Source organism: Fusarium solani (genome assembly GCF_023522795.1).
Source record: "Fusarium solani strain SB1 chromosome Unknown bctg00000015, whole genome shotgun sequence".
Lineage (NCBI taxonomy): Eukaryota > Fungi > Ascomycota > Sordariomycetes > Hypocreales > Nectriaceae > Fusarium > Fusarium solani.
Genome location: NW_027072143.1, coordinates 383,741 through 411,202, shown reverse-complemented (window position 1 = coordinate 411,202; position 27,462 = coordinate 383,741). Strand labels below are relative to the sequence as shown.

The window sequence follows — 27,462 nt, the reverse complement described above, 5'->3', positions numbered from 1 at the left end:
CTCATAATTGATGGTTTAATTGCTAGGTTTCACTCACGAAGTCAGTCAAGGCGAAGATACCGATCTGGAGACGAAATTACGCCTATTTCCCTGCATAAACGCGTCTCACGAGGAAGCCCGTCAGCCTGCCTCGCTTGTCAGCATCAACAGCTAGGAGAAATCAGGTCACGAAGCAAGAGGCCGCCGTTGGTGAGCATCAACGGCAATGTGAGGCCGCGGGCCAGGGTGCCGCAGTCACGAAGTGGCTGCGAGCAATGCAATGTCGCACTTTGTAACAACGCAGATTGCTGGGACTTTTATCATCATATAAATTAGGTGGGCTAATAAGTACCTTTCATTTTGCGCATTTTAATTGGGCTGACACCCTGGTCGTGACCCCGCTGTAGTCTTAGCACAGCAGAGGAGATTGGTGGTGTCACGATGCTGTGGATATGATCAAGTTTCCAGCCTGATTGACACGGGAGCCGCCGAACTCACGTCGCTCAGCGGCCTCAAGGTTCAGCCACAGAGTCTGTTGTTGGTTCCATGATCTGATGCAAAGTCTAAACAATACCACTCAGACCAAGCCATCGGGCGTGCGAAGTCATGGCACAGGTACTGTGATCTTTGGGCGTCACTTGTTCGAGACTCGGCACTGGCTTGCCCGGTGCAGACCAAGTTAAAGCAGGACCGCAGCCCGCGTCGAACTCCTTGTTGAGAGGACAAGCTGGATACGATCGCAGCAAGCACCCTGCCACAATCAATCATGGCTTCAAAGTTTCAGATCTCAATCGTTGGCGTAGGCCAAGTTGGCGGCGCAGCAGCCTACGCACTCATCCTCAGCTCCCTCGCGGGCGAGTTGCTGCTGGTTGACACGGATATCGAGCGGAGGAACGGCCAAGTCCAGGACCTCCGCGACGTTGCCTACAGCTGCAACAACGGCACGCACGTGCGGGCGGCCTCACACCGCGAGGCAGCCAAGGCCGACATGGTGGTAGTGGCGGCTGGGTCAAAGCACACCATAGGTAGGGATGAGAGCCATAGTTGAGAGCGAGGGCTTACTCGACTACTCCCCAGGTCAAACCAGCCTCGACTACACTTCGCGGAACATATCGATTGTCCGTGAGGTAGTCGAGTCGATGAAGCCGTTTGGGCCAGACACCATCCTGCTCATTGTGGCAAACCCCGTCGACCTTCTCACGTCGCTGACCCGCGAGCTCTCTGGTCTCCCGCCCTCGCAGGTCTTTGGCTCGGGCACCTATCTGGACTCGGTTCGGCTTCGCGGATTGGTGGCTGAACGGTCGGGAGTAAGTGCACCATGCGATTGTGCGCCCTGAAGGGTCGTGTACTGAGCATGCTCCAGGTTGCAGCGGACACGGTAGACATCTCCGTACTTGGCGTCCACGGAGATTCTCAGGTCACGGCATGGTCAACTGCAACAATCGGCGGCACGCCCATCGACAAGTCGGCCGCGGCCAAGGTTCTCAACCGTGACGAGCTGGCGGATGAGTGCAAGAGCCGGTCACAGAGCATCATCCGAGCCAAGGGTGCGACCCCGTTTGGGCTTGGCTCCATCATCTCCAGCATCTGCTCCTCTGTGCTCCTGGATAAGGGTGATGTTCGCCCAGTCAGCCATTACCAGCAGGAACTCGGTTGCTGCTTAAGCCTGCCAGCTGTCATTGGACGAAAGGGAGTTGTCAGCACCATGCAGAGACCTCTGGACAGTGAGGAAGAGTCCAGGATAGCCCGGTCAGCCAAGGATCTGAAGGGGATCATTGAATGGGTCCATTGTAGCTACTGAAGAGGACCCATTGGGATAGGGCGTTTTGGAACAGATTGAAGTCCATGTAATTAGGTCTAGTTGAGTCAACGACCATGTCTGCCACACCTGTCGTGCAACCAAAGATGACCGCTGCACCATGCACCAAGAGGTGGAAGGCCCTAATGACCTGGGGGCGCTTTGTTTTGGCATAATGTCCTTGATGTTCTTTCGTCTCCTCATCTCATGATAGGCCGGCCGCAACGTGGGCAGATAGGAGGCAGCAATTCACCACTGCAATCCATGCATGCTTCAGCATGGAAAGCCAATTCTGACATGGAAAGAGAATACGGCATTGCCAACTATTGAAAACTAAAACTGCAAAGCTCAAGAGCCTAGTCTTACAAGTCCCTGATATCCTACCGCGAGATCAACGCACCCAACCAGACCCTCCCTCACTCAGGCCGCTCGGCAGCTACTGCATGCCTTTTGATGGCGACAAAGCTGTCGGGACTCACCGAGATGGAATCAATGCCGGCGTCGACCAGGAACCTTGCAAACTCGGGATGGTCACTCGGCGCCTGGCCGCAGAGGCCAATCTTGCAGCCCCTCTCGCGGGCGACCGAGATGACGCGGGCAATCATCCACTTGACGGCCTCGTCCTGCTCGTCAAACAACTCGGCCAGCTCGCCCGAGTCACGGTCTACACCCAGCGTCAGCTGCGTCAGGTCATTGGAGCCGATGGAGAAGCCGTCAAAGTGCTCGGTGAAGCTCGAGGCCAGGATGACGTTGGAGGGTATCTCGCACATGACATAGACCTGCAGGCCATTCTCGCCGCGCCGGAGCCCGTTCTCTGCCATGACGTCGAGGACCCTCTTGGCCTCGCCGACGGTCCGGCAGAAGGGGATCATGACGATGGCGTTGGTCAGGCCCATCTCCTCGCGGACCCGCTTGACGGCGCGGCACTCGAGCGCGAAGCCTTCCCTGTACAGCGGTGAGTAGTAGCGCGAGGCGCCGCGGAAGCCTATCATGGGGTTGTCCTCCTTGATCTCGAACTGTGCGCCGCCGATGAGCCCCGCGTACTCGTTCGTCTTGAAGTCACTCATACGGATGACGGCGGGCTTGGGGTAGACGGTGGCGCAGAGGGCCGCGAGGCCGCGCGACAGCTTGTCGACAAAGTAATCGGGCTTGGTCTCGTAGCCGGCTGTGAGCCGCAGGATCTCTTGCCTGGCATCCTCATCTCTGAGCTGGTCGAAGTGGACCAGGGCCATCGGATGCACCTGGATGGCGTTGCTCACGACAAACTCCATGCGAGCGAGGCCGATGCCGTCGGCTGGGAGGCGCCACCAGCGGTACGCGGCGCCCGGGTTGGCGAGGTTGAGCATGATCTTGGTGCGCACCTGGGGCAAGCCGGCCAAGTTGACCGTTTGAGTGACGATGTCCGAGATGCCCTCGTACACGAAGCCCGTGTCCCCCTCGGCGCACGACGCCGTCACGTCCTGGCCGCTGTGCAGCACGTACGTGGCGTTGCCGGTGCCGACTATGGCCGGGATGCCCAGCTCGCGGCTGACGATGGCGGCGTGCGAGGTGCGTCCGCCGTGGTCGGTGATGATGGCGGCGGCGCGCTTCATGATGGGCACCCAGTCCGGGTCTGTGGCCTCGGTCACCAGGATGGAGTCGTCGACGAACTGGTCCATGTCCCTGGCAGATTGCACCAGGCAGAGCCGGCCGGAGACGGCCTTGTCGCCGATGGAGAGACCCGAGACTAGAACTCGGCCCTTGTTGCTGACCGAGTAGGTTTTGAAGACGGCGGTATCACGGCGCGAGTGCACCGTCTCGGGCCGGGCCTGGACTATGAACAGCCGGCCCGTGACGCCGTCCTTGGCCCACTCCATGTCCATGGGGCAGCCGTAGTGCTTCTCAATGGCGCACCCCCAGCGTGCCAGCTGGAGGATCTCGCCGTCACTGAGGACGTACGCCGCCCTCTCCGCCTTGGAGGTGGGCACGTTGCGCGTGCGACTGTTGCGGTCGCCGCCGTAGATCATCTTGGCGTCCTTTTCACCGCACTTCTTGGACAGGATCGGGGACAAGCTGGTGTCGGAGAGCAGCGGCTTGAAGACTTGGTACTCGTCCGGGTTGACGGTGCCCTGGACGACGTTCTCGCCGAGCCCCCAGGCAGCGTTGATGAGCACCACCTTGTCGAAGCCGCTCTCGGTGTCGATGGAGAACATGACGCCCGAGCCACCCAGGTCGGAGCGCACCATGGCCTGGACGCCGACCGAGAGGGCGTTGGTCGCGTGGTCGAACCCCTTGGCCTGGCGGTAGCTGATGGCCCGGTCCGTGAAGAGGGACGCGTAGCAGCGCCGGCAGGCGTCCAGAAGGGCTCGCTCGCCCGAGACATTGAGAAACGTCTCCTGCTGGCCGGCAAAGCTTGCGTCCGGGAGGTCCTCGGCGGTGGCGCTGGAGCGCACGGCAACGCTGAGGTTCTCGACACCGAGCTTTGCGCACAGCTCGCGATACCCGGCCTTGATGGCGTGGGCCGTGTCTGCCGGCCAGCTGCTGTGGCGGAGGAACAGGCTGCGCATCGCGTGGCCCGCCTCAGCCAGAGTGATGCGACCGTCCTGCCACTGAGCGATGAGGGCCTCTATCTTGCCCCGGATGCAGTTGGCGTCGACAAAGTGCCAGTATGCGTTGGACGTTGTCGCGAACCCGGGCGGCACTGCAATGCCTTCCGGGCCCAGGGCTGAGATCATCTCGCCCAGAGAAGAGTTCTTGCCTCCAACCAGGGGGCCATCTCTGCGCGACAAGGTCTCGAAGTTGCGGACCAGTGGCCCTTCGCTCTCTATGTCGTTCATAGTGTTTGATGCTGGCTGGTCCTGACGCATCTTTGAGAAGCCTGCTTGCTCTGCGGCTCCGGGTCGGCGGTATAAATATTCGGGTCGTTGGACACGACGGCGGAAGACGTCTCGCGGGACCGGTTCGAAGCGGCATCTGACAAGGGGGAGCCACAGCAAAGAGAGAGACGTGCTTGCACTAGCCTCTGGTATTGCCCGTACCCGAGCCTCTCATGATAGATCTCGCGGGTCGACCATTCACAGTGGCATGGTGAATGATACAGGAATGACGCACAAGACAAGCTGCACGGATGGCACTGCAACCCGGGGTCTTGCTACAGTACATACTCTATGCCATTATCCCAATCTCATGATCTCCAGTGTCCTTGATGATACCACCCGGAACGCGGAGCTGTCCGCCCGTCCGGCGGAGGCCAACTTGGAGGTTGCAACTTTGTCTCTCGTCAACTCTGTCCACCAATAGGCGCTCGCCGACGTCAACCACAGACTTTACCACGGCGCCGTGTCTGCGTCTGGCTTCGGGGGTTGATCATATCATGCCCCCAAACCTCAGTTCATGATATGTTGCACCTTCTCTCGCCAAAGACGATGGCAACATTCGGGCTCCTATGCCATCGGCTGGCGGCGAGGGTTGCCGCCGTCAACACTCCCAGCATCATGTCCATGTAATCCTTTGTCATGCTACTCAGTCGGCAGTTTGGGCCGTCATTCCAACAGCAACACTTGTATGTATTTCTCCCCGAGACGACTGGTCCTGTATCATGTCATCCAAGGCTGTATCCCCTCAGCGGCAGGCTCACTTGATCCAAGTGACACCTCGACAAACTCGGCCTTTACCATCTGACATAAATGAAGGCCGCATCACCAGTTCCTCACCACAGGGCAACTTAGCGGTTCCAGGCCCGCAGCAGCACCTCTGCAGTTACCAGTGAATGCCTCGCCTGCGCACACCATGGCCCAGTTCACGGTTGGCGACTATCTCGCCGAGAGGCTTGCGCAGATCGGCATCCGCCATCACTTTATCGTGCCCGGAGACTACAACCTCATCCTCCTCGACAAGCTGGATGCGCACCCATCCTTGACCGAGGTTGGCTGCGCAAACGAGCTCAACTGCTCTCTCGCAGCCGAGGGCTATGCCCGCGCCCACGGCGCCGCCGCATGCGTTGTCACATACAGCGTGGGCGCTTTCTCCGCCTTCAACGGCATCGGGAGCGCCTATGCCGAGAACCTGCCTGTCATCTTGGTCAGCGGAGCACCCAACACCAACGACCTGGGCCGTCGTCTCCTCCACCACACGCTGGGGGAGTACGATGTGAGCTACCAGTTCGACATGGCCAAGGCCATCACCTGCAGCGCCATAGCCGTGCGCACCGCTGCCCAAGCGCCAGAGGCCATCGACCGCACCATCCGGATGGCGCTCTTGAAGCGGAAGCCGGCCTATCTCGAGCTGCCCACGAACCTGTCCGGGGAGCCGTGTGCCCGGCCCGGGCCCGTCAGCGCCGTCCTTGAGCCGATGCCGAGCGACGGGCCGACTTTGTATGCCGCCGTATCCAGGGCATCCGAGTACCTGGGCACCATGAAGAAGCCCGTCATCCTCGTCGGGCCCAAGGTGCGAAGGGCTGGTGCCGAGAAGGAGCTGCTCCACCTGGCAGAGGCCATCGGGTGCGCCGTTGTCGTCCAGCCGGCGGCAAAGGGCTCGTTCCCCGAGGACCATGCCCAGTTCGCGGGCATCTTCTGGGGACAGGTCAGCACGCTCGCAGCCGACGCCATCGTCAACTGGGCCGACGTGCTCATCTGCGCCGGCACCGTCTTCACCGACTACAGCACCGTCGGATGGACGGCTCTGCCCAGCGTCCCGCAGCTGATTGCTGATATCGACAGCGTGACCATGACGGAGCCGGCCGCCTACTTCAGCCGTGTTCGGCTGTGCGATTTTCTGTCCAGGCTGGCCGAGACAGTCGGCTGGAACGACTGCACCATGGTCGAGTACAACCGGCTGCGCCCTGATTCACCCTTGACGTACCGGTCCAACGGGCATGGCAACCTCACCAGGAGGGAGCTTGAGAAGCAGACCCAGATCCTCCTGACATCAGAGACGACAGTCTTTGCCGACACGGGTGATTCGTGGTTCAACGCCATCCAACTGCGCCTCCCGACGGGGGCAGACTTTGAGATCGAGATGCAATGGGGCCACATCGGGTGGACGATTCCCGCCTCATTCGGCTACGCCCTGGCGAAGCCGGAAAGGAGAGTCATCGTCATGGTCGGTGACGGCGCCTTTCAGATGACCGTTCAGGAGATCTCGCAGATGGTGCGATTCCGCGTGCCCATTATCATGCTCCTGATGAACAACCGAGGCTACACCATCGAGGTTGAGATCCACGACGGGCTGTACAACCGGCTTCAGAACTGGGACTATGCGCAGCTGATGCAGGCGTTCAACTCTAAGGAGGGCGGAGGGCGTGCTCTTGGCCTCAAGGCCCAGACCGTCGAGGAGCTGTCTCGCGCTCTTGAGAGAGCAACGGCGCATACCGAGGGGCCGGCCCTCATCGAGTGCAACCTCCACCAAGATGATTGCAGCAGGGAGCTGATTACCTGGGGCCACTTCGTTGCGGCGTCCAATGCCCGGCGCCCGGCCAAGGACTGATGGACAGGGTTGTTGCTATGTGGGAGGGAGACGTTTCTTGCGGCTGTTTGCAGGTGTTGGGGTAAGGTCTAGGAGAATGCAGCTTAGTTATTCAGTTTAAAACAGCTTTCATCTTCTCATTGCATTTTCCTGTTCTATACTTGTGAGTCATCATCATGCCTGTAATCCTCCCGAGTCAAGGAACTGACCCCATGGCTTTATAACATTGGTGCACATTCTCATGGCAAACCCCATGCAACCGGGCGTCATGATCCATATTCATATTTGTATTGAATGCACTAATCGCAACTGCAAATGACCTACATCAAGAGATGCCCAGCTTCTGCAGCAAGCTAGAATTGTTCCCTGAGACCCAGTACCAGCACACATCATTTGTTTGTGTCGACCACGTACCGGCCCGCAACCTCGTCCTTCAGCATCATGGCGTATACCTCTTGGAGCTGGCTCAGTCCCACAAGCTTGTGTGGCGCCTTGATCAGTCCGAGTCGAAAGAACTCGATGGCCTCGGCCGCGTCCTGCCGGTTGCCAACATAGCTCCCTCTGATGTTGACCATTCGCACGACAGTGTCGAATATCGGAGCTTTAAGGAGGCCTTGGGCGGGCATGCCTATGCAAACGACGCTGCCGTGCGACCTGACATAGCTGTGCGCCTCTTGGAACGGCTGTTCATGGGTTGCGAGCACGAGAACCGCGTGAGGCCCGAAGCGCCCCGGGACAGCCGCCCTCACGTCGCGGGCGACGTCGGATGAAGCCTTGAAATCGACAGTCGCCGATGCGCCCAGGCTTCTGCAGACGTTGAGCTTATCCCCCCTGTGTCGACGGCGATGCTGTGGATGCCCATGGCCTTGGCGAACTGCAGAGCAAAGCACCCAAGCCCGCCGCCTGCGCCGACTATAGCGACATACTGCCCCGGGCGAAGGCCAGCCTCCTTGAGGCTCTTGTACACGGTAAGGCCTGCGCAGAGTATCGGGGCGGCCTCCTCCAGGCTGCACTCGGGAGGGATTCTGGTGGCGTGTGCGGCCTTGGCTATGCCATATTGCTGAAAAGTGCCGTCGACGGTGTAGCCGGATAGGAGTGCCTTGGGACAGAGCGGCTCGTCTCCTTGGAGGCAAAAGTCGCAGTTGAGACAGGACCCGTTGAGCCACTTGATGCCGACGTGGTCGCCGACATCGATGTTGGAGACGAGCCCACCCTTGGCCACAACAATGCCCGCGCCCTCGTGGCCGCCGATGAGAGGCATCTTCCTCTCCAGCGGCCAGTCGCCCATCATGGCGTGCAAGTCTGTGTGACACACGCCGGAAAACCTGATGTTGACCAGGACCTCATCAGGGCCAGGTGTGTGCACAGGGACTCTCTTGTAGGTTACAGCTATGATTTCACCTGTGTAAGCAACCACTCGGAGTCAGATAACAGGGGTGAGGCGCCTACATCCTCCGGGGGCTTCAACAACCTGAGCCCACTGCTCGGTGGGAATATCGAGCTCGGCCATGGTGCGAGTGCGGGAACCAAGTGATGTCAATAACGATAGACGAGTTTCCTGTCTCGGCAAATAAGTAGCTACATATCCTGATAGTCACATGTCATAGCAATATGCTTAAACGGCACGGGCATGCCAGCTATCATATGATTGACACGATCCATCGTTGGCAACATTTTGTCGCATTGACGAAGCCTTCTGGACACTTACTTCCTAGCCCCAACTTGTGTGCCAGCCACCCTGTACGCAGATCATCATGACGTGTCTGGCTTGGCTGCGACTTTGGGGATCCTGCAGTACTACCCGCAGTCAAGACTCGACTTTCACCCCCCACCTTCCCTCTAAATAGCACTACTACAATATACAGACACTTGCCTCCCTACGAGGGAGCGACCAACAGGGGAATCTTTACAATCTTTACAATCTTTACAATCCTTTTGAGGGACGTAGAGGCCGGTGCGACCGTGGGCGCGGTGCCGCGAAATGGACGCGACTGCCGACGAGATCCTGGTGCGAGGTGGAGATTCAATCACCGTGGCGCGTCGGTCCTCAAGACCTGTGAAGCCGACTGCAAAACTACAGGAAAGGCTACAGGCGATTGAGAAGAGGAGTGATACAGTGAAGAGGAACGGGTCACAACAGCCGCGGGATGGTGAAAATGAAGGCGAGACTGGATTGGCCGACGGGGCCAGAGAATCGCAGACGACGGAAGGCGCGACGGGCAACCACGCGTCGCCCATGCAGATCATGTTCCGAGCGATGCTCCAGGAGACGTCGGCCCATTTGATGAGTGAGCAGAGGAAGATGCTAGAGAGGCTCTGGGACGCGTTGATGGAGAACCAGCGAACGGCAACGCGGATGATGAGCGAACAGCTGGAGATGATACGCCAACTCCAGCAGGAAATCCAGACGATCAAGGCCCAGGCAGCCGAGGAATCGAAGAAGGTGGACGAGCTCAGACGCTCGCACGAACAAGCCACCAGGCAGCTCAAAGCCATGCGTGAACAGGCTGCAAGAGACCTTGAGCAGTTGCGAGAGCAAGTTATGAAAGAGCTAGGGAGAACACAACCCCAGACGGCAGAGGAGTTGAAGCAAGTGAAAGAAGAAATGAAACAGGTGAAGGAACAGCTAAACACGATGGCCGACAGCATCTCCAGCAGTGCTCAGATGAGCCCACGGCCATCGTATGCAGACGTAGCCCGCACCCCGCCTACGAGCCAGCCAAGCAATATCCACACACTATCGTCCATGCGCACGACTCCATCCTCATTCACAGATACCTTGTTCTGCACCATCGACACTTCGCGGGTCAGCGAAGAGGACAGAGGCAAGGTGCAAGTTGGAGAAGTTCGTCAAGCGATCGAAGAGAAGGTGCGGGTCAGGGAAGGCCAACAGAGCTGGCGGTGCGCAGCCGTGGTGAAAGACGCGAGGAATCCAGACCGCATCAAGGTGGTGTGCCGAGACGAAGCAGAGGTGCAGCTCATCAGAGAGGTGGCGGAGAAGACGGTGGTCAAGGGCGCCAGAGTGCTCAGGGACCAGCTATACCCGGTCAAGGTCGACGGCGCAAACAGGACTGCGGTGCTGGACTCGTCCGGTAATGTGCTGCCGGGTGCGGCGGAGGCACTAGGGAAGGAAAATGAGGTGATGATCGCCAAGATGCACTGGCTCAGCGACAAGGCGAATGGTAAGATGTACGGCTCGATGGTGATCTACGTCACCAAAGCGAGCGATGCGCGACGGCTGCTTGAAGAGGGGTATTTCCACCTTGCGGGAGAGTCGGCCAGCACCAACGTCTTTGAGCGGCGCCAAGGCCCGGCTCAGTGCTACAACTGCTGGGAGATTGGCCATAAAGCTTTCGCATGCAGCAAGGCGCAACGATGCGGCAAGTGCGCGGAGACGGGCCATCGACACCGAGACTGCCAGGCGGTCGAGCCAAAGTGCATTCTCTGTGGAGGGCCACACGAGTCGCTCAGCCGAAACTGTCGGATGCGACAACTGCATATGACCGATGGCCACTAACCTCCAGATCCTACAGCTCAACGTGCGGAAGAGAGATGTGGTGCAGCTGAGCATGATGAACGATAGGGACTTGCAGGACTATGCAGTACTGGCGGTGGCCGAGCCATACGCGCTGAAGGTCGAGGGGACGCTGATGACGACACCGAACCACCACAGGAACTGGACGAGATTCGTACCATCAAAGAGACACGAGACGCAGTGGCCGATCCGGAGTATGCTCTGGATACGCAGCGATCTGGAGACTGAGCAGGTGCCCATCCCTTCGGCTGACCTGACCGGGGCGATACTTAGATGGCCCGACCGAGAAGTCTTGGTGGTGTCAGTGTACGTGGCAGGAAAAGATGAAGACGCTTTGCACACTACCATGAGACAGTTGCACACGACAATCACAAGTTTTCGCAACAGCACGGGGAAAAGAACGGACGTTATCCTGGCCGGCGACTTCAACCGCCACGACCAGCTCTGGGGAGGCGATGAGGTGACAGGCAGGAGGCAAGGCGAAGCGAGCCCGATCATCGACCTCATGGACGAGCACGGCCTACTCAGTCTCCTCCCGCGGGGGACGAAGACGTGGGAAGGACCCGGTGGGGAGAGTACGATCGACCTGATGCTCGCATCGGCTGAACTGGCAGACGAGATGGTTCACTGCGGGATCCATCCGACTGAACATGGATCAGACCACAGGGCCATCGAGACGGAATTTGATCTCACGACACCAGAGAGGATGGCGGGCTCGAGGCTGCTGTTCAAGAACGCACCATGGAACGCGATCAGGGCGAAAGTGCAGGACAAGCTGGCACCACTCCCGTGGGGCGGTGGAGTTCAAGAACAGACTGACAGGTTGATGGACGTGGTCCTAGACACGATCCACGAACTTGTCCCAAGAGCAAATCCATCGCCGTACGCGAAGCGATGGTGGACGACAGATCTCACAAGGCTCCGAAGAAGTTACACGTTTTGGAGGAACCTAGCGAGGACCCGGCGTCGGGCTGGTCAGCGAATCGACAATTCGGAAACCCGAGCCAAAGAAGCAGCCAAGGAGTACCACGACGCCATCCGAAGGCAGAAGAAGGCACACTGGGAAGACTTCCTCGCCGACGGGACCAACATCTGGCAAGCTGCCAAGTACCTGAAGCCTGGAGACGAAACAAACGGCGACAAAGTGCCTCCGCTGAAAAGAACAAACGGGGCAACAACACAAGACAAGGCTGAACAGGCGGAGGAACTGCTCAACGCGTTCTTCCCACCACTACCGACCGACATAGAAGATGAAGGCCCACGGCCGCATCGTAGAGAAGTGGCCATGCCGAACCTGACGATGGGGGAGGTGGAGGAGAAAGTCATGGAGGCCAAGGCTTGGAAGGCACCCGGAGAGGACGGATTGCCGGCGATGGTGTGGAAGCAGCTGTGGCCGGTGGTGAAGGAGCGGGTACTACATCTGTTCCATACATCACTGGCTGAAGGACGACTGCCGGACCAGTGGCGGACTGCCAAGATCATTCCGCTCAAGAAGCCGGGCAAGGCTGACTACAGAATTGCAAAAGCGTGGAGGCCGATCTCGCTATTGTCGACGCTAGGCAAGATCCTCGAAGCAGTAGTGGCGGATCGCATCTCACACGCCGTCGAAACATACGGACTCCTGCCTACCAACCACTTCGGTGCGAGAAAGCGGCGGTCGGCAGAGCAGGCGCTGCTGCTCTTCCAGGAACAGGTCTACAAAGCATGGCGGAACCGCAAAGTGGTCAGCCTGGTCAGCTTCGACGTCAAGGGGGCCTATAACGGGGTGTTCAAGGACAGACTGTTGCAAAGATTGGAAGCACGGGGCATCCCTAAGAGGCTGGTGAGATGGATAGACGCATTCTGCTCGAGTCGCACGGCCACCATCACGGTAAACGGCTACACCTCTGCGCTACGGGAGCTGCCACAGGCTGGCCTTCCGCAAGGATCGCCACTGTCGCCCGTGCTCTTTCTCTTCTTCAACGCAGACCTGGTTCAGAGCAAGATAGACGCAAAGGGAGGCTCGATCGCATTCGTCGACGACTACTCAGCCTGGGTCACAGGCCCGACGGCGGAAGCGAACAGAGACGGAATACAGGCCATTATTGACCGCGCACTGGAATGGGAGAAGCGCAGCGGGGCGACATTTGAATGTGACAAGACGACCATCGTCCACTTCACACGCGTGGCCGAGCGTACCAGCTGCACGCCGTTCATGGTCAAAGGGAAGGAGATCAAGCCGAAGCAGGAGGCCAAGATCCTGGGAGTGGTCATGGACGCGAAGCTCAGGTTCAAGAAACACATGGCCAAGGCGGCCACCAAAGGCCTCTCGGTAGCCATGTGCCTGAGGAGACTCAAGATGCTGTCCCCACGCACGGCTAGGCAGCTCTTCATCACGGCTGTGGCGCCGGCCATGGACTACGCCTCGGTCGTCTGGTCGCACGCACGTGGCGAGAAGGAACTGACCTGGCTCAACAGGGCTCAGAAGATGGGAGCACAGGCCATCACGGGAGCCTTTCGGACAGTGTCGCGGGCGGTCGCGGAAGCGGAGGCCGGTATCCAGACAGTAGACGGACGACACGCCCAAGCCGGCATGAACCTGTACATCAACGTCCGGACGTTGCCAAAGACGCATCCGCTCGCAACGCTCAAAGTATCAGTGAGCCGGAGATACTTGTCACCGCTCAAGAGGTTGGCACTTGCATTTGAGAAGAGCGGAATCGAGCGAATGGAAACGATCCAAGCCTATGCAGTACCGCCGTGGCACAACCGAGTGTCACTGGTATGCGAGGCCGACCGTGAGGCGGCGATAGCAGCAGCTAACGATGCCAAAGATATCGTCATCGCGACCAGTGCCTCTGACAGAGAAGGGTTTGTAGCTATGGGAGGCTTCGTCACGCAAGAGTCAACTGGTCAAGTTGGTAGGATGGTGGCCAGGTACTCGGTCACCCTCGGTCGCGAGACGACCAGAACCCGTACACGGCCGAACTGGAGGCAATAGCGATGGCGTTACGATGCATGCCTGACGGACTGCAATGTCGAGAGCTCACCGTGATATCAAGCTGCCAGTCGTCACTGAAAGCGATCGCACGACCGCGACAGCAATCTGGCCAGACCACCATCCGACAGATCTACGAACACATCGAACGACTGGCGAGAGGAAACAACAGGGTCAAGATGATCTGGGCTCCGTCCCGAAACGACGGTTTCGCCATGGGCCGCAAGGCGAAGAGACAAGCCAAGAAAGCGACCCAAGCAGGATGCACCCCAGAGCCGCCGCCGTACCAGGCTCGGTCGACACGGACCAGGCTGGCGACGTCGCAATTGCGGCGGCAGCGGGCACTCCCCGACAAAGTAGGCGGCTACTCCAAGCGGATCGATCGAGCTCTACCAGGCGAACATACGAAAGCGCTATATGACGGCCTAAAGAGACGGGAAGCTGACGTGCTCTCGCAGCTCCGCACGGGAATGGCGAGGATCAACAGCTACCTGTGCAAGATAGGAACCGCCGAATCGGACATGTGTGAGTGCGGACGAGCACCAGAGACGATGGAACACTTTCTGTTCCGATGCACGAGATGGGAGACGGAGCGTGAAGTCATGCGACAAGCTGGACAAAGCATGATGGGAAACCTTTCCTACTTCCTTGGTGGAAAGTCAGCGTCGGACGGACCGAAATGGACACCTAACCTGAAGGCGGTGCGAGCGGCGGTAAAGTTTGCAATGGCGACGGGAAGACTGAGGTGAAAAAGGGGGAAAAGAACATACTACTAAACGCCAACACTATAGCTGACTACTAACATTAAACAGCCTCATGTTGACAGACCATGCTTCAGCTGCTGGGGATAGGATGTGTTGAATATGTGGGGTGTCACGTGTGGGTCAAGGATCTTAAGATTAAAAGCAGGTCCTTCAGGGGCAGATACTTAACGAACACAACACGAATACACTGATTCAACCAATGGACCGAATACACGTACTGTCTGACAGGATGCTGAACACTTGGAGAAATCGGCCTTCGAGCAGGCCTGTCAAGCAGAGTCAAGCAAGCGGGGCTGGAAAAGAGACGAGCTGGAAGGAAGAGTGGGGCTCTTTTGGGTGGTCCGGACGAATAGCGGAGAAGCGAAGACAGCTTAGCGTAGCCACTGGCCCTATGAGATCCGTTCTCCCGGGCGTAATAAAAATACTACTACTACTAAGGCCCTGTAACCTACTTCGTACAATAACCAAAATGGAAGACCTCCCGCCTTTTCAATATTATCACTCACGAGACGAGCTTGAGCTTGATCTTGCAATTTACGCAACAATTGGCGGATATAAATGGATTATTCGACGCTCACGTTCACAATGGAGAGGCTCTGAGCGGCCTTCTATCCTATATGCTTGTAATCGCTGGCGTCAAGGCTGCCAATTTTCAATCCTAGCGAAAGAAAACTCGTACGAGCTATGGCATCTCCAACAACGCACCGAAGCCCGATTTTCCCACCATAACCACGGGCCCCGAGAGCCCCTAAGCCAGCAGCCAGCAGCCACAAGAGCCCCCCAGCCAGCAGCCGCAAGAGCCATTAGAGAAGAAACTGCCTACCTGTAGTAAATGCCATAAAGAAGGCCATAGAAGGGGTGCAAAAAGCTGTATTTTACGTGGTCAAGATAGCCCATAGGAAGGAGTTACAGTGGGTTATTGCTGACTAAGGCCCGGCCGTACGTGTACGGGGCCGTACATGAATGAGATCCCTACAGTAGGGGTCAGACTTATGTCACCTAACGTTATAAATTAACCAGAATCTATTAACCTCCTCGTTGCAAGTTATGGTAATAAACTGATTAGTCACTTAGGCCTGGACGCTGTACAAGAGCTCTGGCAGCTCCTGAGACGAAAATCTGAAGATAATCACCCTCCCTGAACTACAGCCGATTACGACACTGGATCCTGATACTCTCGACTCACTCGGCCGAAAGCTCGCTGGTAGCCAGAGCAAGTTGTTTCCGTTCCATGTAATCCAGCGACGATCCTGGCTGATACCATAGCCTGAGCGATAGCCTGAGCGATAGCCATTAATGGCCTTAGGCTCCCCAGAAGAATACATAGAAGTCGTGCCATCTATAGAGATAGCGCCAACATCGGTAAGTAGACGGAAATTAGTAGTTTCAAATGATAATGTTGTGGAAAGAACGCCAAGGTAAACCTCTTGCATACACTCGCCTGTATCGGCACGCCAGATCCGTACCGTCTCGTCCTGTGAGGCCGATGCGATGAGCGCCGAGTTGTGTGAGAAGGCCACGGACTCGACCGCCCAGCGATGGCCTTCGAGTTCCCGCACGAACTCGCCTGTGTTAGTACGCCAGATACGCACCGTGCCGTCGAGCGAGGCTGATGCGATGAGCGCCGAGTCATGCGAGAAGGCCACCGAGCAGACCTGGTCACTATGGCCTTTGAGTTCCTGCACGCACTCGCCTATATCGACACGCCAGATACGCACCGTCTGGTCGAATGAGGCCGATGCGATGAGCGCCGAGTTGTAAGAGAAGGCTATTGACCTGACTGCGTTGCTATGACCCTTGAGTTCTCGCATGCACTCGCCTGTATCGACGCGCCAGATCCGCACCGTCCCGTCGGATGATGCTGATGCGATGAGTGTTGAGTTATGCGAGAATACCACTGAATAGACCTTGTCACTATGGCCCTCGAGTTCCCGCACGCACTCGCCAGTGTCGGCACGCCAGATCCGCACCGTCCCGTCGGATGAGGCCGATGCGATGAGTATTGAATCATACGAGAACATCACTGACCAAACCAGGCCGCTATGGCCTTTGAGTTCTTGCACGCACTCGCCAGTGTCGGCACGCCAGATACGCACCGTCTGGTCGAATGAGGCCGATGCGATGAGCGCCGAGTTATGCGAGACCACCACTGACCAGACCTCGTCGCTGTGACCCTTGCGTCTTTGCATACCCTCGCCTGTATCGGCGCGCCAGATCCGCACCATCTTGCTGAATGAGTCCGATGCGATAAGCGCCGAGTTGTGCGAGAAGGCCACGCTAGCATAACCCTCGAGTTCCCGCACGCACTTGCCTGTGTCAGCGCGCCAAACCCGCACCGTTCCATCGAGGGAGGCTGACGCGATAAGCGCCGAATCATGCGAGAAGGCCACTGACCGGACCATGCCGCAATGGCCCTCGAGTTCCTTCACGCACTCGCCTGTGTCGGCACGCCAGATCCGCACCGTCGCGTCACCCGAGGCCGATGCGATAAGTGCCGAGTCATGCGAGAAAGCCACTGACCAGACCAAGTCGCTATGTCCCATGAGTTCCCGCACATATTTGCCTGTGTCAGCGCGCCAAATCCGCACCGTCGTGTCTCTTGAGGCTGATGCGATGAGCGCTGAGTCGTGCGAGAAGGCCACTGAGCAGACCCAGCCGCTATGACCGTTGAGTTCCTTCACGCACTCGCCTGTGTCGGAACGCCAGATCCGCACCGTCGTGTCTCTTGAGGCCGATGCGATGAGCGTTGAGTAGTGTGAGAAGGCCACCGAGCAGACCTGGTCGCTATGGCCCTCGAGTTCCCGCACGCACTCGCCAGTGTCGGCACGCCAGATACGCACCGTCCGGTCGGATGAGGCTGATGCGATGAGTGTCGAGTTGTGCGAGAACACCACTGAGCAAACCAGGCCGCGATGGCCCTTGAGTTCTCGCACGCACTCGCCTGTATTGACGCGCCAGATCCGCACCGTAGTGTCTCTTGAGGCTGATGCGATGAGCGCCGAATTGTGCGAGAAGGCCACTGAATGGACCTCGTTGCCATGGCCCTCGAGGGTCTGGAGACATTGGCCCCAGTCGTTTTCTGCTTCTGGCCCTAGAGATATCCAATGAGGGATTTTGCTCTCGAATGTTGCCCGCACATTGCTGCTTTTGGGTGCAAAGGCTAGTAGAGACGAATATATCTGGAGAGGCGTGCTGTCGATGGCCGAGATGTGGGCAAGAATAAAGCGCGAGGCGTCCTCAAGGAAGCCAGACAGCTGTTTGTTATACTGAGTCTAGATCGGAATTAACGATTCTGCGGTGCCTGCGATACTATATCGTCTTTATCTACCTTGAAAAGCAATTGTAATGTCTTGATGAGACCAAGGATGTCTGAAGTCCTCCCTATGAGGCTCAGTGCTTCCACCCAGTGGAGAAAATGGCGAGTAAGAAAACGATAGACTTGTTCGCTATGGGCATCATGTCTCTCCACGTGTTGCATATGGTGTACCCAATGCAGGCAAGAGTACTGAATGTCTGGCGGGAGACAAGCGGCTATCGTCTCGGGCTTGACAGCTGATCGAGGCGTACCTGGGGATTGAATGCAGCAAAGGTCCGGTTTAAGACTATCCATTATACGCAGGCAGTTAGCTGCCATCTCCGCGTGAGCTTGTTTCTCGTCTATCCAGAATGGATTCTTTTCGCGCTGCTCAGGGCCCACTAGGAAGTCGCGGAAGGAGAGGTGAAGTAGCCTCACGGGCGACTCTGCCGATGATGGGACGCTTAGGACCGAATGAAGCATGTCCAATTGATCATCAATAGTAACCTTAGACACGTTGAGGATCTGACCTAGGGCAGATGTTGAAAGGGGACTCGCAAGAACAACGATAAAGCCGACGGTTTTCCGAAACCGTTCAAGAACCTTGTCCCGTTGCTTAGTAGATAAGCCAACAATCAGCTTGTTCAAGATAGGCAGATACAGTGCATCCAATTGAGACTCCTGGCTCCTTGTTTGAAAGCGCAGGACATCATTTAGTTGTTCATCCGGGCTCCCACATCTGCGATCAGCGATAAAGCGGCATACAGTAGCGGCAAAGATGAAAAGAGGAATTGCCATCGTTACCAGAGTCTGGATGTTGGGTTGACCGGGCCAGCTCGCACATAGTTGTCGATCTTGGGGGACGGAGGCATTGTACTCGTGTCGGATCCTCGCCAGCTCGTGCTCTAGGAAAATTGAGATATCATGTTTGATGACACCAGGCGGTATTTCATGAAGAACAAGATCTTGATATGAGCCTTTCACGGCACCGAAGCCAAAGCGAATTGGTAGTTCTGGCCTGCTTGTGACGAAGATTCTTAGCTTTGGAGACTGCAGGTCCTTGGTGCGAGAGAAAAGCCGGATGACGAGTTTAACATCTTCTTCCTGGTCGCACTCATCAAGAGCATCGATAATAAGCATCAATGTATCCAGTCCGACAGCCCGTTGCTGAGCATTTTCTAGTGGCTGCATAATAAGTTTATCAAATTGATCTCCTACAGCCTTTCCTGCAATATTAGGATCAGCATCGATAGCAGCCTTGATGGATGACGCGATGGCGGGCACCCTCTGGGCCAGTTGGGTTGCGATAGAGGTGAAAAACATGGACAAGCTTGCTCGGTCAGCCTCTCCTCTCTTGAAGAAGAAGCTAGCACCGAGGTGGCCAGACCTGGCGAAATCCCGAGCGACAGTGCGGGATATGGTAGACTTTCCCGTCCCAGCCATGCCGTTGAGCCAGAAAAGGGCCTTAGCGCAAGGGTCATTCGCCCATTCATGTAGTTGTCGGAGGAGGTCGAGTCGGGTATTGGGCAGACAGGTCGCGTTATGTTCCTCGGCACGTGAATCGAAAGAGGCTCCGGCTGCAATAGGAAGACGATCGAACACCGTTTTCTGGTCGACAACAAGTATGGTCGTACTGGTTGAAAAGCTGTAAGTCATCGAGGCTCAACGAGAGGGATGTTCGCCCTTTACCGAAGACTTTGCACTTCTTCCTTCGTAGCCTCTAAGATATTACTAACTTCAATTCCGTAAGTAGGCACATCTAACTTGCACTAGTTGACTGACCACTTGCAAGAAGTTCAATAATTCTCTTCTCATTCTCAACCTTGCTCGGAAGGATCCGTAAGAGAAGGTCTTTGGCATATGCAGCCGCTGCCATGGCCGCATACCCTTGCCACACCTCATTCTTGTGCGAATCGGAATAGTCGCAGATGCCTCGAATGACAATACAGGGGAAATGGTTCATCAACCCTGCCGCCTCCATCTCGAAGCATAGTACGCCTTTTCCTGACACAAGCTTGTTGCGAATTAAGGCGTCCTTCATCAGCTGGTTGGCTGATGCGATGGTACCGTAGTGAATGGCAGGATTATCCTCGTGTTCGGTCCGTTCGCGTCGCTGCACCAAATTGGATGGATTAACAACGCAGAATTCCGCACAACCCCTTGGGTCGTGAATAAAATCAGCTTGAAAAAGCCTGTCTGTGTCTGGCGGCGGTCGCTGATAGTCCTCCTGCAACCTCGGGTTCTTCTTAAGAACTGCGTCAATAATCTGTTCGAGCTGATGCCCCTTTCTCTTATACTGGGCCTGGATCCCCCTTACGGCAGTTCGAAGTGTTGTCGGGGGCTGGTTCAGGAATCGTGTGGTTTGAAAGGCCTGATTCTGTATAGTCTTGCCAAAATCGTACTCGAAAACACCGCTCTCACCGTCGCGAGGTGCGCTAACCACAATGTCGCCCAGGCGAACATCATGCTTTTCGCTTGGAGCACCGCCGCCAATGCCAACCAGTAGGCCTATTCTGACATTTGGAAAGCTGCTTAGCATGTTCGTGGCTACACTAGCAGCGGAAGCCGATCCGTATTCACCGTCAGGCAAGACAGCCACGACAACGTTGTGTTTTCCGATTCTACCCAATGTGTAGTCGTTGTTATCGTTGGGTTGCACAAAGTCGGGCGCGTCGTGCTCCTCGTCGAGGAATTCTTGTGCGGCGACATATTCTGTCAGGATCGCGCAGATCCACCCGACGGTATAGTTCTCAGGATTGGACATGTGTCTTGAATGGAGATGGGCGATACAAGAACAGCTTTGCCTGTAGGACCAAAGACGGTGATGAGCGACGTTAACAGGATTAGAGTTGGGCTGCAGGATGAGGAATTTGCCTGCGGGGTAATGATGCCTAACCACCAGCTTCGTGCGGCTGAAATTGTACAAGATGTTTCAGCCATCAGCCACTGCTCAACGGGCCTTATGAAACAACAGCACTTAGTAACCAAGCTGTGTGCTTCAAGTAAATCTGTGGGCTGGAGTACTCCCCACTTTAGACATCAATCAATTAATACACTCCTTCCTGCTGCTCATTATCTTTTACCTTACCTTTGGTCCTTTTTAGCACGCTCAGTGCGACAACGATCCACTCCCCGATCACATCAATCAACCAGTGTGAAGCTTCAACCCGGGCGCAATACGGTATGTCAGGTCTAATAATGCTGGTAATTAATATGCGATATGCCATTGACGTTATCTTTTGGGAAATCCACTTAAGGGCAATTTTTGCTGATAAAATATCTACGAGTTCACCTATCGGGTTTTTAATGAGCTCACCCTTGTTCATCAATAGCGCCATTTGAAATTGTATGGGGTTTTCTACGAGTTCACTACTGACATCGTAACAGGGGCAAACTCTATAGATGCTAATTGGTTAAAAAGTGGAAACGGGGCCCGTTTCCACTGTGAATACTTGAGTAAGGTTGGAATTCGGTCCCATTTCAACACTCCATACATGAACTCATCGCAACCCCTTAATTAAACTCATATTATATAATATGCGTTTCAACGGATATGCAATTGATCCGGTGCTGCTTGAAGGAAGGTTTTAAAAAGCAAATACGGATGCCAAATGAGGCATGGCGTCTATTGCCATGCACTAACCCAAATACGGTGACTGCAAAAACTAAAAGCGGTTGAGTTTGACCGTTAAAATCTGATTGGCGGCAGCACTTGAGTTGACGACGAGGTCAACAACTTGCAAGACGAATATAACCGCAATTACGAATATGAACTTATCAATACATGGATAATATAAGTTTAAAGACCCTATTGTATGCTTTAATTCTATCATTAATAGTTTTATCGTAGGTTTGGGGTCTAGTTTGAGTCGGCAAATATATGATGGGTTGCGGTATCCGGACTATCCCTTATCTTATCAAACGAACCGGGGTACCGCGCTGTTTAACAGGGATAGCGTTCGATTTAAAACCAATGCGTACTAGTTCCTGAAATCGACAAGGGTGCTGTTCGTCGAAGGCGCGATCTTATTGGCTGGGTCCTCCCGAACACAAACGAAACCCGACACCCTAAACCCATCATTGATCCTGTTGCGACGTTATTGCTTTTTCCTAGGCAACAAGTTTCGGACGACCCTGCTAGGATACGGAGCTATTCCCTTCTCTTGAATATTTCTGAGCCAAGGCTTTTCGAGCGGGTCCGCACTATTCTACTTTCGATTTTTTTTCTGAGCCAAGACTTTCTTATGTCATCAACCATTTTGTCGAGCTTCAATCCGACAATTATTTCAAACCACGATAACTTACGCCATGAGGTAGTGAAAATTATGGGACTAGATGCATTCGGTTAAGATTTTATCGCTCTATTATATGTACCAATTTTACTTTGTTTTGGGAAAATTTGGTTTTCTGAACAACCCGTCATTCCCTGACCCCATGATCTCCATATGACTGGACTAATAAGGTGTGGGGTGATTTCTGGCTTAATAGTGGGGAAGGGGCCATAAAGACAACTGACAGGGGGTTTTGCAATAGTGTTCCCTATCGGCCTCTGTACTTGACCAAGCGATGAGACGACGATCCGTGGGGCTTGGGGTGTCAGGTACCAAATGTACTGAAATGTGAACTAGATTGAGCCAAGGCCCTATGGGGACTTCCCTCCTGGCGAAATAAAATCCATCCATCCATCCATCCGTAAGCTACGCCACTCTGCCGCCCAGGGGCCAGCTGACCGATTCTGCCTTATTCGACCGCCTGGCGAAATGCGCGGGGAAAATGCCTCAATCCGTTTAGTAGAGTTCGAGTCTGTGAACGTTGAATTACTAGAGCCAACTTCCGACTTCGAAGCCGCTAACTAATTGCTTCCTAATAGAATGGATCCAATCACGGCATTTCAAGTTGCTGGTACCGTCGTCACCTTTGTCGAGTTTGCCTACAACCTTATATCAGAAACACGCACTATATACAAATCCCCCGATGGCAGGAAACCTGATGTTGCTCCCTTATCTACCGTAATCAAGGACCTCGCAGGAATCGGTGATCAAGTCACCAAAGCTCTTGATGCCTCCACTTCCCGAGCATCAACCGCCTCTGACGAAACCCTTATCAGACTGTGCCGGGAATGCCAGGACATCACAATAGAAATCCGAACCGTGCTAGGATCTCTCCAGGCTAGAGGGACCTCTAGGCTGGACCATGCCAAAGCCAGCGTTGTCATCGCCGCGAAGTCTATGTGGTCCAAAAGCAAGCTTGAAAAGCTAGAGCAACGACTCCAGCAAATCCGGTCTGAGATGATGATGGCTATGCTGGTCGCTCTCTGGTGAGTACCTAAACGATCACGAGTGACGTCCGTCTTACAATCCATCTAGGGAAAAGGAGAGGCTCCAGGGAGCAAACAGTGATCAGGGTCTAAGCTCCCAAATTCGCCAAATTTCGCAGGCTGTCGATCGCAACAACGCCAAACTTGATGACTTCTTCCGAGACTTGGACCAAATGACAACTACGGATGAGGTTTTGGGGCCAGCAAAGCGTGAGGCACTCTTCAGAAAACTCTGGGAAGCAGAGTGGCGACCGTCCGATGCCCATGTGCGACACAATCTTCAAGTCTCGGCGGGAGACGGCAAGCTCGACGAAAACATCCAGAGTCAGATTATACAGAGTCCCCAGTTCTCTGACATCGAAGCAAGAGAAAAGGCAATACCCAAACCCTACGACAACACGTATCGGTGGATTTTTCGCAACCAACTTCATAATACCCAAGGGGGCAATCGCCAATCCTTTCGCCGGTGGCTCCAAGAATCGTCCAGCAAGGTATACTGGATCACCGGCAAGCCAGGATCCGGCAAGTCAACCTTGATGAACTTCATCGTCAACCATTCCTTAACCAAGCAACATTTACAAGCCTGGGCGGGAACTTTGCCTCTGCTCCGAGGGTACTTTTACTTCTGGGAGGCCGGGCAGAACAACCTACAAAAGTCAAGGGAGGGCTTGTTGCAGACGCTTCTCTGGCAGTGTCTGCGGTCTAGGCCGGATATGGTGGCCCGAGTGACGCCGCAGAGATGGACAGTGCATCATATCTTGCGTGGACTGGAAACACCTGGACCGGCTTGGAGCTGGGACGAGCTCCGGTCCGCATTTTCCAACTTGGTATCCGAGAACGGCAAATCATTCAAGCTAGCGCTATTCTTGGATGGACTTGATGAGTTTGAGGGCGAACCGGCGGTGCTGATCCAGTTTGTCCGGGACTTGGTCACCAACCATGGCGTCAAGGTATGCGTGGCCAGCCGTCCGTGGACGGATTTTTCAGACGCCTTTGATCAATACCCGATGCTGGCAATGCAATCCCTCACGCAGAATGACATTTCATCATTCATCAGGGATAATTTCGAAGCATGCCGAGCGTTTCGAGAACGACGGGCGCTTTTCCCAGAACAAGCCAAGGATTTGCTTCAAGAGATCTCAAACAAAGCACAGGGGGTGTTCCTATGGGTCTTCTTGGTGGTGCGAGACCTCATCCACAGTCTCTCCCGAGGCCGAAGCCTCAGCGATCTTCAAGAGGTTGTCAACGATCTGCCAACCGATTTGTTCAAACTGTACAGCAGAATGGGGGAGAGGGTCGAGCCCGAGGACTTTGAGAACTCGGCTCGTTACTATCAACTCATGATTGCCACTCTGAAGCCGTTGCATGCAGTAACACTCTGGATGGCGGATGGAGAGGACCTGCCAGAGGGTGGCAGTTTCACCAACGAGATGGAAGAAAACATGAACTTGATTGTGCAGAGGCGCTTAGACAGCTCTACCAAAGGCCTCTTGGAGCTGGGTGACAACGGGATTGTGACCTTTCTTCATCGCACTGCACGAGACTGGGTATTACAGACGACTGAAAGTGAGAGACTACGTGCTCAAGCACCAGAGGACTTCAACCCAAACCTGGTCTTGTTAGAGGTCTTGACGAGGCGACTTGGCCAGGACAAGATCCACCGACATCTGGGCTTCTCTGGGTTGGCTTTCTGGGATTTTGTCTTCCTTGGATTTCTGTACGCGACACAAGTCGTTGACTCGCCATCCATCAGCCAGCGCCTCGTCCGAGCAGTCGACAAGTTCGACGCCGCCTTGTGTGAGCGGGCAGCCAGCCTCGGAAGAAAGGGTTACATCTTCAGTTCGAAGCTGGCAACGCCTCAGGCATCAGCTTTGCCGAAAGCAAAACCATGGTTTTCTCTCTGGGGCAAACGAAAAAAGGGATCCAGCGCCTGTGCTAACCATTGGTCGCTCACACAAGAACACTCTGACTTCATTGGAAATAACAGGAAGCGTACGGTTGGCATTGCTGCCCAGTTCGCCGTCGTCCCTTACGTCAGGGTCAAGGTGGAAGACGACAAGAGCCTTATCAAACCGGATGCGACTAGCAGGCCTCTGTTGGCAAATGCAATTTTTGGCTGGCAAGATTGTAGCTACCGCACCTATGAGGACATGTCTCATTACGGTCCTATTGCGAAGCGACTTCAGGAGCAGCTCATATGCCAGAGGCTTGAAATGGTGAAGACGTTGCTCAGTCTCGGGGCACAGCCCAACGAGGCGGGGTGTTACCTTTTGGACACAGTGGAAGAACTGGGGGAAGATGTAAAAACGACACCTTCTCAGGAGTATTGGGATCAAGTATTAACTCTTTTACGTGCTGGAAGGAGACGAAGTCGCTTTGGAATTAAGTAAGGTAGCTAGGTAGCTTATAGTAGGTAATTGTAATCAAGTTGGGGCTACCATGCACAACCACCCTTTCGACACCACCACTCTTTCGCCACGCAAAACAAAAAAAGCACCACCAAAAATGAGCAACTTTACTTACACAGAACTTGACCAAAATGATAGATATGCGCAAAATTTTTCGTTTTATAAATAAAAATGCACATATCTATTGAATCCTCGGTCTTTTGATAAGCCGCCCTGATCGCGTGGTTGGTTGATGGGGTATGGTTTCCTCTCTGACCTCAATGACCGAGGCAGCCTCCGATTCTGACTCCTGCTCGCCTGAACAGCCACCTTCCACCACAACAGGCATATTTTGAGTCTCCTCTTCTCGTATGGCTTCTCCACCAGCTAAGGTCTCACCAAGAGCCATAAAACGTTTGTTAGGATTCGGCACCGCCTTCCTCTTCTTCCCTCTCTTCAAGCGAGCCAATTCCTCCTCTAGGCTAGCAATCCTCGCAGTATGCGCCGCTACCGTCTGCTGTTGAGCCTCAAACCCCTTGGCTATTACGTTGTACCGTCTTCGTGTCTTTGGCGTCTTGTTCAGCCCAAGATCACGGATTTGACGGCTCGTCTGTGGTGTATCGTCCGAGTCAAAATACGGCCTGGGTTCGGGAGTCGCTCTTGGGCTGCCATCTGGCCCATCTTCTTGGATTTCTGGGTGCCGTAGCGCTTTGGCACGTGAGATCGGCCAATTCCCAGTAACCCTCCAGCCAGAGAGTATGTTCTTCTCGGTCATTCCAACTCGACGCGCCTTGGCGTAGGCCCTGATGAAATTAACCTTGTCCATCGGAGTGGAATCAGTCAACGAAGCGAACTTTTCCAATTCTCGTCGATATGCGGCTTTGGAGGCATTGAATACTCCATTATCAAACGGCTGGAGCCCATGAGAGCAGTGTGCTGGCAAATAGCAACAATAAACGTTGTTCAAAAAGCACGTGGCCATCCATTCATCCTTCCGTCGCTCAGTAGTGATCTTGGGCTGAAGAGAACGAAGAACATACCGTTGCATGACTCCCATGACCATCTAAAATGATCAGTCTCGCATCAGAGTCGTCGGCAGGCATGGTCTGGGGCAGATAGACTCTTTCAAGCCATTCAACGCCAATGTGGTCGTCAGTCCACCCGTTAGGCGAAGTTATGTAATACCAGTCTGCTATCTTCTTAAATTCTTCAAGAAACCACTGTTTCTGGAGTTCTTTCCCCTTGAAGATTATGCCAGGGATCAAGGCGCGGCCGTCAGCAGTGATAGCCTCGATAAATGAAGTCCAATTCCGAGTCTGTGGTCCCTTGAGAAATGCCTTCCTCTTTGGGTCCGCGCTTCCAACAACCAGGCCGTCTAAGCCTAAATAAAAAGGATTAGTAAGTCAAATTTCAAGCACTGACAAGGTATACAGATAGATGCTTGCCGAAACCAGTCATAATACCCCCTTCGTCAACGTTGACGGTGTTTTCAGGCTTGATCCAGCCATACTGGCCCTCCCTGATATCAAAGTACCAGTGAACTGCCTTGGGTGTGAAAGAGTCGAACCTTTTAGCTTCTTGGCGTCTACCCATCTTGGTCTTGAGGTCTGCACGGCGATTGATAAATCTGGCCACCCAATTGCGTCCTAACTCGGGATGTTCGCCCTGCTGTCTCAACAAGCCCATGACGCAAGCGCGGATCTGATCGTGGGACGGAGCATAGCCTAAGGATTCCTGACGGAGTATCCAGAAAGCCAGTCTGTCCTCTTGATTCTTGGATAAACGTCGGCGAGGCTGAATCTGCTCTTTCACGGCTCCCCGGCCGTTAAGTCTGTGTCAGACAATTGGCTCCACAGGGATCATTGATGGCACCAGTCAATTGATGAGAATTATCTAAGGGGCCATTGTACTATACAAAAGAGAAAGACGTTGCTGTCTTATATAGAAGACGGAAATCCGTGTGGAACG

The 27,462-nt window shown here is 55.0% G+C and overlaps 8 protein-coding genes across 8 annotated transcripts; 4 read left to right on the top strand and 4 right to left on the bottom strand.

Annotated features, from left to right (window-relative positions):
* Positions 1-745: 745 nt before the first annotated feature.
* MRS44_018094 (uncharacterized protein) lies at positions 746-1,780 on the top strand (the record flags this gene model as incomplete). The annotated part of the gene is made up of 3 exons (XM_065616296.1): positions 746-1,004; positions 1,057-1,286; positions 1,343-1,780. The coding sequence occupies 3 exons, from the start codon at positions 746-748 to the stop codon at positions 1,778-1,780; spliced, it is 927 nt and encodes a 308-aa protein (XP_065472368.1).
* A 413-nt stretch (positions 1,781-2,193) lies between these two features.
* On the bottom strand, positions 2,194-4,623 carry MRS44_018093 (uncharacterized protein; the record flags this gene model as incomplete). The annotated part of the gene is made up of 1 exon (XM_065616295.1): positions 2,194-4,623. One exon carries the CDS (start codon positions 4,621-4,623, stop codon positions 2,194-2,196), a length of 2,430 nt encoding a protein of 809 aa, XP_065472367.1.
* A 922-nt stretch (positions 4,624-5,545) lies between these two features.
* Positions 5,546-7,240, top strand: MRS44_018092 (uncharacterized protein; the record flags this gene model as incomplete). Its single annotated transcript, XM_065616294.1, has 1 exon — positions 5,546-7,240. One exon carries the CDS (start codon positions 5,546-5,548, stop codon positions 7,238-7,240), a length of 1,695 nt encoding a protein of 564 aa, XP_065472366.1.
* Positions 7,241-7,608: 368 nt separating this feature from the next.
* MRS44_018091 (uncharacterized protein) lies at positions 7,609-8,729 on the bottom strand (the record flags this gene model as incomplete). The annotated part of the gene is made up of 3 exons (XM_065616293.1): positions 7,609-8,026; positions 8,146-8,608; positions 8,669-8,729. The coding sequence occupies 3 exons, from the start codon at positions 8,727-8,729 to the stop codon at positions 7,609-7,611; spliced, it is 942 nt and encodes a 313-aa protein (XP_065472365.1).
* Positions 8,730-9,200: 471 nt separating this feature from the next.
* On the top strand, positions 9,201-14,592 carry MRS44_018090 (uncharacterized protein; the record flags this gene model as incomplete). The annotated part of the gene is made up of 5 exons (XM_065616292.1): positions 9,201-10,603; positions 10,823-10,948; positions 11,130-13,654; positions 13,735-14,476; positions 14,544-14,592. The coding sequence occupies 5 exons, from the start codon at positions 9,201-9,203 to the stop codon at positions 14,590-14,592; spliced, it is 4,845 nt and encodes a 1,614-aa protein (XP_065472364.1).
* Positions 14,593-15,565: 973 nt separating this feature from the next.
* On the bottom strand, positions 15,566-20,554 carry MRS44_018089 (uncharacterized protein; the record flags this gene model as incomplete). Its single annotated transcript, XM_065616291.1, has 4 exons — positions 15,566-17,767; positions 17,824-19,423; positions 19,480-19,525; positions 19,573-20,554. The coding sequence occupies 4 exons, from the start codon at positions 20,552-20,554 to the stop codon at positions 15,566-15,568; spliced, it is 4,830 nt and encodes a 1,609-aa protein (XP_065472363.1).
* Positions 20,555-22,661: 2,107 nt separating this feature from the next.
* Positions 22,662-25,497, top strand: MRS44_018088 (uncharacterized protein; the record flags this gene model as incomplete). The annotated part of the gene is made up of 2 exons (XM_065616290.1): positions 22,662-23,107; positions 23,157-25,497. The coding sequence occupies 2 exons, from the start codon at positions 22,662-22,664 to the stop codon at positions 25,495-25,497; spliced, it is 2,787 nt and encodes a 928-aa protein (XP_065472362.1).
* Positions 25,498-25,696: 199 nt separating this feature from the next.
* Positions 25,697-27,180, bottom strand: MRS44_018087 (uncharacterized protein; the record flags this gene model as incomplete). The annotated part of the gene is made up of 3 exons (XM_065616289.1): positions 25,697-26,407; positions 26,535-26,875; positions 26,958-27,180. 3 exons carry the CDS (start codon positions 27,178-27,180, stop codon positions 25,697-25,699), a joined length of 1,275 nt encoding a protein of 424 aa, XP_065472361.1.
* Positions 27,181-27,462: the final 282 nt, after the last annotated feature.